An 8,948-nucleotide genomic window follows, 5' to 3' on the forward strand; every position below is an offset into this window, starting at 1 on the left:
AATGAGGTGGGGTGTGTTTTCCTTCCCGCAATTGTCCAATTTCATGTCCTCCTCTTGAGGCTGTGTCCATCTGACCCTGGCGGCAGCTTTTAAGTGCAAGTATTAGAGGCCAAAGGCTTGGTTTTGATGGTGCGTGTCAGGAGACCGGAATAAAGCATAGTAGATGTCAGGTGTCGTCGGTGAGGTCATCGCGTGGCACTGGTGTGGTTTGTGGGTGCGTTGTGAAGAGGGGGCCCCATTTCTTCGCAGCCCTGGCAGGCTGGTCTGGGCTTTGGAGGTGTGCTGGGAGTGAGTCGCTGCCCCTTTCATCATGTTCCATCCATCCTTGCCTTACCACTAGGTCGCTAAGCCCATTTTTAAGCCTGGCCTTTCCCCGTTGGGTGTGCTCTGTGGTTGGGTTGGTTTCCCTCTTGCTTGTAAGGGTGTAGATTGGAGAAAGGAGGCTGCGTGTTTGGGCTTGTGCCCCCTTGGTTCTGTCCCCGGGGGTGGCAGTGCAGGCAGGCAGAGGAGGGCCGCTTGTGAGAGCAGGCCGTTGTGCTGGCAGCCCTGGTTCAGAGTTCGCAAGCCCTGTGATGTGGGGAGCTCCCCTTAGCTGTGGCCAGCACGTTTGCAGGCTGGGCTCCGGTGTGAAGCAATGCTTGTGCTGTGGTGTAATGCATCCAGTGAAGAGCAAGGCAGCTGGTGAAGGATCTAGAGAAGATGACTTCTGAGGAGCAGTTGAGGGACCTGGGGGTGTTTAGTTTGCAGAAAAAGAAGGCTGAGGGGAGACCTTATTGCTGTCTGCAGTCACCTGAGAGGGGGATGTAACGAGGTGGGTGTTGGTCTCTCATCCCTAATAAGAAGGGATAGGAGAAGAGGAAATGGCCTCCAGCTGTGCCAGGGGAGGTTTGGATTGGGTATTAGGAACAATTTCTTGATGAGAAGTGTTACCGAGTGTCACTGGCACAGGCTGCCCAGGGAAGTGGTTGAGTCCCCATCCCGGGAGGTATCTAAAAGACGTGTAGATGTGTCGCTCAGGGACACGGTTTAGCGTTGGACTTGGTACTGTTTGTGTCACGGTTGGACTCGGTAGTGTTTAAGGGTCTTTTCCAAGCTCCATGCCTCTCTGATTGTATATGGGGCACCCTGCGAGGGCAGGTGAGTTTCTGGAGAGCCTGTGAGTGTGTCGAGAGGCAGAGGGGGAGTGGAGGTGGCAGGCAGGGGAGGTGGTGAGCCAGGGCCTTTGGGGTGTTGTTCTGGGGTGAGGGCCGAGGGGTGAGGCTGTTTCTCTGCACAGTGTCTGATGGGCTGAATGAGGATTTGGAGCTTGCGGAGGGGAGCTGGAGGTGAGCAGGCAGCACCTGGCTGCAGAGGGGAGGCCCTGGTGGTGGTGGCTGCATGCCAAAGGGTTGATGAATGGCAAGGCCTGCCCCAAGTGAGCTGAGGTGAGTGTGTTGCAGGCTGTTTGTCAGGCGGGCAGTGGTTGTTGCTGAGGAAGATGAAGGGCGGCAGGAAGGAGTGCTTTGCGACTGGATGTACGCAAGAGCATGGGGCTTGACTGGTGGTAGCCACGAAGGCGGAGGGAGCTGTCTGCTGTCCTTGGGAGGCCACTCTCCTTTAGCTTGGAAAGGTCATGGTGTGTTGGGGCAGTTCCTGAAGACTGGAAGGAAGCTCATACCCCTCGTATCTTGAAGAAGATCAAGAGGGAGGATCTGGGAAAGTAGAGGCTGGTGAGGCTGACCTTGTTTCCGGGGAAGACGATGGAGGAAATCCTCCTGGGAAGCCCTGCCAGGACTAGGAAGGCCAAGAAGGTGCTGGGGAGCGGTCGGTGTGGGTTTACGAAGGGGAAATGGTGCTTGACCAACCCCCGTGTCTTCCGGGTCGAAGTGACTTGGTGTTGGAGGAGGGGAGAGCAGTGTCTGTTGTTGAGCTCTACTTGAATGAAGCCTTTGTCACGGCTCCCATTCCACGCCCCTAGAGAAGCTGAGAAAGTATGGGTTGCATAAGTGGCCAGTGAGGTGGACTGCAAAGTGGCTGAAGGGCTGGGCCCAGAGGGCTGTGATCGGTGGCAGGCCAAGCGGCCATGGGCACAAGTGAAAAGTGATGGAATTGCATGGGCACGGAAGGCCAGGGTTTTTCAGTGTGCGGTTGGTCAAAGAGTGGAAGAGGTGGTGGAGTCTCCATCCTGGGAGATACTGAAACCACAACTGGCCATAGTCCCGGACAGCCTGCTCTGGCTTTCCCTGCTTGAGGAGGGCGGTTGACACATCTGCTTTCCAGAGTTTCTGTTGATCTAAACACTTCTGTGATTCTGCTTGCAGTGGTTGGCAGGGAGTCATGGTGGGGAACAGAGTCAGTGAAGTGTGTGATGGCACAGGGAGACTTTGTCAGCGGCGTGCGCAGGTGAGCGCTGTCGTGTCGAAGCGTTTGACTGAGCAAGTGGTGGGCTTGTGTCAACTTCTGGAAGCCCCCAGGTGCCAGTCTGTGTTGCTGTTGGTTGAGGTGACGTATTTCCTAGGAGAGGATTTGTGGCCCTTTTGCACCCACCCTGCTGGCCTGTTGAGCCATGGCTTTGTGCCAGGTGAAGCTGGAAGAGCCTTAGGAGAAGAAAGGAAGAGGAGGCATGTCAGGCTGAGATGCAGGAGAAGTTTATTGGGAGAAAAAAGGAGTGCAAAGGCAGGAGCACCAAGTAGAAGAGAGCTGATCTGAGGTGCAACCAGGGCGACCATCAGCCAAGGTCCTTTGCTTGCAGTAGATTTTGCCAGAGCACCGAGATCTTCCTTTTCTATGGTGGGAGTAGCCCACTGGAGGTCCCCACTGGTCTTTGGCTTGTCAGAGAGCGATTACAGCAGAGAGTAGTGGGCATAGCAGAAGGGGCGCTGGAAGGAAGGAAGAGGGAGAACAGGCGGAGGTACATGGGCCATGTTTGCAGGCAGCCCAGGCTGGCCCCTTCCCTGCTTCTTTCCTTCGTGCTTGAGAGGAGGAGCTGTGGACGGCAGGTCCACGTGCCTGCAACAGCCGGGAGGTGCGTCCTCAATCCATGCCGTGGCTTCCAGGGTGTGGGTGGTTGTTGTCAGGGGTGGTGGTGAGGGCCCTTAGCAGGGGTAGCAGCCTCTTGCGCCACTGAAGCAGCCCAGGCCTCCGAAGCCGTAGCCATAGCCGTAGCCGAGGCCAAAGCCCCCGGAGACGGGCACTCCCTGGGAGCTGAGGACGTTGCCCACGGCAGCCGATGCAGAGGATCCGACGGCGGTGCTCTGGGGGAAGGAGCTGAGGATGGGTCCTGGCAGGGTGACCACGACGGTGGAAGGCTGGATGACGACGCGGGAGTCCTCGCACTGCCTGACACAGGGCTCGTTGCAGCTGTTAGCCAGCGGGGTGGGTCCGCAGGGGCGGCAGCTGTCGTAGCAGGCCATGGGTGTGGTGTGGAGGGGCCCTGGAAGAGAGGGTGTTGAGAAGGCGGAGGGGCGTGGGGGTGCGAGGGGCGGTGTTGCAGGAGGGCGAGGGCGCGGGGAGGCCTGGTGTGGGGCTGTGGGGAGCGTGGGGGTGGGGAGGCGTCAGCGGTGCTGAGGCTGGGGTCAGAGCGTGGTGGAAGAGAGGGGCCAGGTGGGTCAGGAGAAGGAGGGGAAGGGGGTTGAGGCTCACCTTGTTGAGCGCGGAGGAGAAGGCGTGAGGAGAAGAGCGTGAGGGAGAGAGGCGCTGAGCCGGCTTTTATGCGGGTGTGCGAGGGGCGGGACAGCCTTTGCGCATGACAGCATTTTGCATCAAGCAGCTGTTGCATGCCCCAGCCATGTAAGTAATGAGGTGGGGTGTGTTTTCCTTCCTGCAATTGTCCAATTTCATGTCCTCCTCTTGAGGCCGTGTCCATTTCACCCTGGCGGCAGCTTTTAAGTGCGAGTATTAGAGGCCAAAGTTTTGGTTTTGATGGTGCGTGTCAGGAGACCGGAATAAAGCATAGTAGATGTCAGGTGTCGTCGGTGAGGTCATCGCGTGGCACTGGTGTGGTTTGTGGGTGCGTTGTGAAGAGGGGGCCCCATTTCTTCGCAGCCCTGGCAGGCTGGTCTGGGCTTTGGAGGTGTGCTGGGAGTGAGTCGCTGCCCCTTGCATCATGTTCCATCCATCCTTGCCTTACCACTAGGTTGCTAAGCCCATTTTTAAGCCTGGCCTTTCCCCGTTGGGTGTGCTCTGTGGTTGGGTTGGTTTCCCTCTTGCTTGTAAGGGTGTAGATTGGAGAAAGGAGGCTGCGTGTTTGGGCTTGTGCCCCCTTGGTTCTGTCCCCGGGGGTGGCAGTGCAGGCAGGCAGAGGAGGGCCGCTTGTGAGAGCAGGCCGTTGTGCTGGCAGCCCTGGTTCAGAGTTCGCAAGCCCTGTGATGTGGGGAGCTCCCCTTAGCTGTGGCCAGCACATTTGCAGGCTGGGCTCCGGTGTGAAGCAATGCTTGTGCTGTGGTGTAATGCATCCAATGAAGAGCAAGGCAGCTGGTGAAGGATCTAGAGAAGATGACTTTTGAGGAGCAGTTGAGGGACCTGGGGGTGTTTAGTTTGCAGAAAAAGAAGGCTGAGGGGAGACCTTATTGCTGTCTACAGTCACCTGAGAGGGGGATGTAACGAGGTGGGTGTTGGTCTCTCATCCCTTGTAACAAATGATAGGAGAAGAGGAAATGGCCTCCAGCTGTGCCAGGGGAGGTTTGGATTGGGTATTAGGAACAATTTCTTGATGAGAAGTGTTACCGAGTGTCACTGGCACAGGCTGCCCAGGGAAGTGGTTGAGTCCCCATCCCGGGAGGTATCTAAAAGACGTGTAGATGTGTCGCTCAGGGACACGGTTTAGCGTTGGACTTGGTACTGTTTGTGTCACGGTTGGACTCGGTAGTGTTTAAGGGTCTTTTCCAAGCTCCATGCCTCTCTGATTGTATATGGGGCACCCTGCGAGGGCAGGTGAGTTTCTGGAGAGCCCGTGAGTGTGTCGAGAGGCAGAGGGGGAGTGGAGGTGGCAGGCAGGGGAGGTGGTGAGCCAGGGCCTTTGGGGTGTTGTTCTGGGGTGAGGGCCGAGGGGTGAGGCTGTTTCTCTGCACAGTGTCTGATGGGCTGAATGAGGATTTGGAGCTTGCGGAGGGGAGCTGGAGGTGAGCAGGCAGCACCTGGCTGCAGAGGGGAGGCCCTGGTGGTGGTGGCTGCATGCCAAAGGGTTGATGAATGGCAAGGCCTGCCCCAAGTGAGCTGAGGTGAGTGTGTTGCAGGCTGTTTGTCAGGCGGGCAGTGGTTGTTGCTGAGGAAGATGAAGGGCGGCAGGAAGGAGTGCTTTGCGACTGGATGTACGCAAGAGCATGGGGCTTGACTGGTGGTAGCCACGAAGGCGGAGGGAGCTGTCTGCTGTCCTTGGGAGGCCACTCTCCTTTAGCTTGGAAAGGTCATGGTGTGTTGGGGCAGTTCCTGAAGACTGGAAGGAAGCTCATACCCCTCGTATCTTGAAGAAGATCAAGAGGGAGGATCTGGGAAAGTAGAGGCTGGTGAGGCTGACCTTGTTTCCGGGGAAGACGATGGAGGAAATCCTCCTGGGAAGCCCTGCCAGGACTAGGAAGGCCAAGAAGGTGCTGGGGAGCGGTCGGTGTGGGTTTACGAAGGGGAAATGGTGCTTGACCAACCCCCGTGTCTTCCGGGTCGAAGTGACTTGGTGTTGGAGGAGGGGAGAGCAGTGTCTGTTGTTGAGCTCTACTTGAATGAAGCCTTTGTCACGGCTCCCATTCCACGCCCCTAGAGAAGCTGAGAAAGTATGGGTTGCATAAGTGGCCAGTGAGGTGGACTGCAAAGTGGCTGAAGGGCTGGGCCCAGAGGGCTGTGATCGGTGGCAGGCCAAGCGGCCATGGGCACAAGTGAAAAGTGATGGAATTGCATGGGCACGGAAGGCCAGGGTTTTTCAGTGTGCGGTTGGTCAAAGAGTGGAAGAGGTGGTGGAGTCTCCATCCTGGGAGATACTGAAACCACAACTGGCCATAGTCCCGGACAGCCTGCTCTGGCTTTCCCTGCTTGAGGAGGGCGGTTGACACATCTGCTTTCCAGAGTTTCTGTTGATCTAAACACTTCTGTGATTCTGCTTGCAGTGGTTGGCAGGGAGTCATGGTGGGGAACAGAGTCAGTGAAGTGTGTGATGGCACAGGGAGACTTTGTCAGCGGCGTGCGCAGGTGAGCGCTGTCGTGTCGTTTGACTGAGCAAGTGGTGGGCTTGTGTCAACTTCTGGAAGCCCCCAGGTGCCAGTCTGTGTTGCTGTTGGTTGAGGTGACGTATTTCCTAGGAGAGGATTTGTGGCCCTTTTGCACCCACCCTGCTGGCCTGTTGAGCCGTGGCTTTGTGCCAGGTGAAGCTGGAAGAGCCTTAGGAGCAGAAAGGAAGAGGAGGCATGTCAGGCTGAGATGCAGGAGAAGTTTATTGGGAGAAAAAAGGAGTGCAAAGGCAGGAGCACCAAGTAGAAGAGAGCTGATCTGAGGTGCAACCAGGGCGACCATCAGCCAAGGTCCTTTGCTTGCAGTAGATTTTGCCAGAGCACCGAGATCTTCCTTTTCTATGGTGGGAGTAGCCCACTGGAGGTCCCCACTGGTCTTTGGCTTGTCAGAGAGCGATTGCAGCAGAGAGTAGTGGGCATAGCAGAAGGGGCGCTGGAAGGAAGGAAGAGGGAGAAGAGGCGGAGGTACATGGGCCATGTTTGCAGGGAGCCCAGGCTGGCCCCTTCCCTGCTTCCTTGCTTGGTGCTTTGAGAGGAGGAGCCATGGACGGCAGGTCCACGTGCCATCAACAGCTGGAGGTGCGTCCTCAATCCATGCCGTGGCTTCCAGGGTGTGGGTGGTTGTTGTCAGGGGTGGTGGTGAGGGCCCTTAGCAGGGGTAGCAGCCTCTTGCGCCACTGAAGCAGCCCAGGCCTCCGAAGCCGTAGCCATAGCCGTAGCCGAGGCCAAAGCCCCCGGAGACGGGCACTCCCTGGGAGCTGAGGACGTTGCCCACGGCAGCCGATGCGGAGGATCCGACGGCGGTGCTCTGGGGGAAGGAGCTGAGGATGGGTCCTGGCAGGGTGACCACGACGGTGGAAGGCTGGATGACGACGCGGGAGTCCTCGCACTGCCTGACACAGGGCTCGTTGCAGCTGTTAGCCAGCGGGGTGGGTCCGCAGGGCCGGCAGCTGTCGTAGCAGGCCATGGGTGTGGTGTGGAGGGGCCCTGGAAGAGAGGGTGTTGAGAAGGCGGAGGGGCGTGGGGGTGCGAGGGGCGGTGTTGCAGGAGGGCGAGGGCGCGGGGAGGCCTGGTGTGGGGCTGTGGGGAGCGTGGGGGTGGGGAGGCGTCAGCGGTGCTGAGGCTGGGGTCAGAGCGTGGTGGAAGAGAGGGGCCAGGTGGGTCAGGAGAAGGAGGGGAAGGGGGTTGAGGCTCACCTTGTTGAGCGCGGAGGAGAAGGCGTGAGGAGAAGAGCGTGAGGGAGAGAGGCGCTGAGCCGGCTTTTATGCGGGTGTGCGAGGGGCGGGACAGCCTTTGCGCATGACAGCATTTTGCATCAAGCAGCTGTTGCATGCCCCAGCCATGTAAGTAATGAGGTGGGGTGTGTTTTCCTTCCTGCAATTGTCCAATTTCATGTCCTCCTCTTGAGGCCGTGTCCATTTCACCCTGGCGGCAGCTTTTAAGTGCGAGTATTAGAGGCCAAAGGTTTGGTTTTGATGGTGCGTGTCAGGAGACCGGAATAAAGCATAGTAGATGTCAGGTGTCGTCGGTGAGGTCATCGCGTGGCACTGGTGTGGTTTGTGGGTGCGTTGTGAAGAGGGGGCCCCATTTCTTCGCAGCCCTGGCAGGCTGGTCTGGGCTTTGGAGGTGTGCTGGGAGTGAGTCGCTGCCCCTTTCATCATGTTCCATCCATCCTTGCCTTACCACTAGGTCGCTAAGCCCATTTTTAAGCCTGGCCTTTCCCCGTTGGGTGTGCTCTGTGGTTGGGTTGGTTTCCCTCTTGCTTGTAAGGGTGTAGATTGGAGAAAGGAGGCTGCGTGTTTGGGCTTGTGCCCCCTTGGTTCTGTCCTCGGGGGTGGCAGTGCAGGCAGGCAGAGGAGGGCCGCTTGTGAGAGCAGGCCGTTGTGCTGGCAGCCCTGGTTCAGAGTTCGCAAGCCCTGTGATGTGGGGAGCTCCCCTTAGCTGTGGCCAGCACATTTGCAGGCTGGGCTCCGGTGTGAAGCAATGCTTGTGCTGTGGTGTAATGCATCCAATGAAGAGCAAGGCAGCTGGTGAAGGATCTAGAGAAGATGACTTCTGAGGAGCAGTTGAGGGACCTGGGGGTGTTTAGTTTGCAGAAAAAGAAGGCTGAGGGGAGACCTTATTGCTGTCTACAGTCACCTGAGAGGGGGATGTAACGAGGTGGGTGTTGGTCTCTCATCCCTTGTAACAAATGATAGGAGAAGAGGAAATGGCCTCCAGCTGTGCCAGGGGAGGTTTGGATTGGGTATTAGGAACAATTTCTTGATGAGAAGTGTTACCGAGTGGCACTGGCACAGGCTGCCCAAGGATGTGGTTGAGTCCCCATCCCGGGAGGTATCTAAAAGACGTGTAGATGTGTCGCTCAGGGACACGGTTTAGCGTTGGACTTGGTACTGTTTGTGTCACGGTTGGACTCGGTAATGTTTAAGGGTCTTTTCCAAGCTCCATGCCTCTCTGATTGTATATGGGGCACCCTGCGAGGGCAGGTGAGTTTCTGGAGAGCCCGTGAGTGTGTCGAGAGGCAGAGGGGGAGTGGAGGTGGCAGGCAGGGGAGGTGGTGAGCCAGGGCCTTTGGGGTGTTGTTCTGGGGTGAGGGCCGAGGGGTGAGGCTGTTTCTCTGCACAGTGTCTGATGGGCTGAATGAGGATTTGGAGCTTGCGGAGGGGAGCTGGAGGTGAGCAGGCAGCACCTGGCTGCAGAGGGGAGGCCCTGGTGGTGGTGGCTGCATGCCGAAGGGTTGATGAATGGCAAGGC

The 8,948-nt window shown here is 57.7% G+C and overlaps 2 protein-coding genes across 2 annotated transcripts; both read right to left on the bottom strand.

The window, feature by feature from the left end:
• Positions 1–3,074: 3,074 nt before the first annotated feature.
• On the bottom strand, positions 3,075–3,392 carry LOC148057213 (feather keratin-like). Its single transcript, XM_087734296.1, has one exon. The coding sequence runs from the start codon at positions 3,390–3,392 to the stop codon at positions 3,075–3,077; it is 318 nt and encodes a 105-aa protein (XP_087590422.1).
• Positions 3,393–6,843: 3,451 nt separating this feature from the next.
• Positions 6,844–7,161, bottom strand: LOC148057214 (feather keratin-like). The gene has a single exon (XM_087734311.1). The coding sequence runs from the start codon at positions 7,159–7,161 to the stop codon at positions 6,844–6,846; it is 318 nt and encodes a 105-aa protein (XP_087590437.1).
• Between the last annotated feature and the right edge of the window lie 1,787 nt (positions 7,162–8,948).

The sequence above is a fragment of the Nipponia nippon genome, unplaced genomic scaffold, assembly GCF_047370975.1.
Source record: "Nipponia nippon isolate SJK-2023a ecotype South Korea unplaced genomic scaffold, ASM4737097v1 scaffold_1, whole genome shotgun sequence".
NCBI classification, from domain to species: Eukaryota; Metazoa; Chordata; class Aves; order Pelecaniformes; family Threskiornithidae; genus Nipponia; species Nipponia nippon.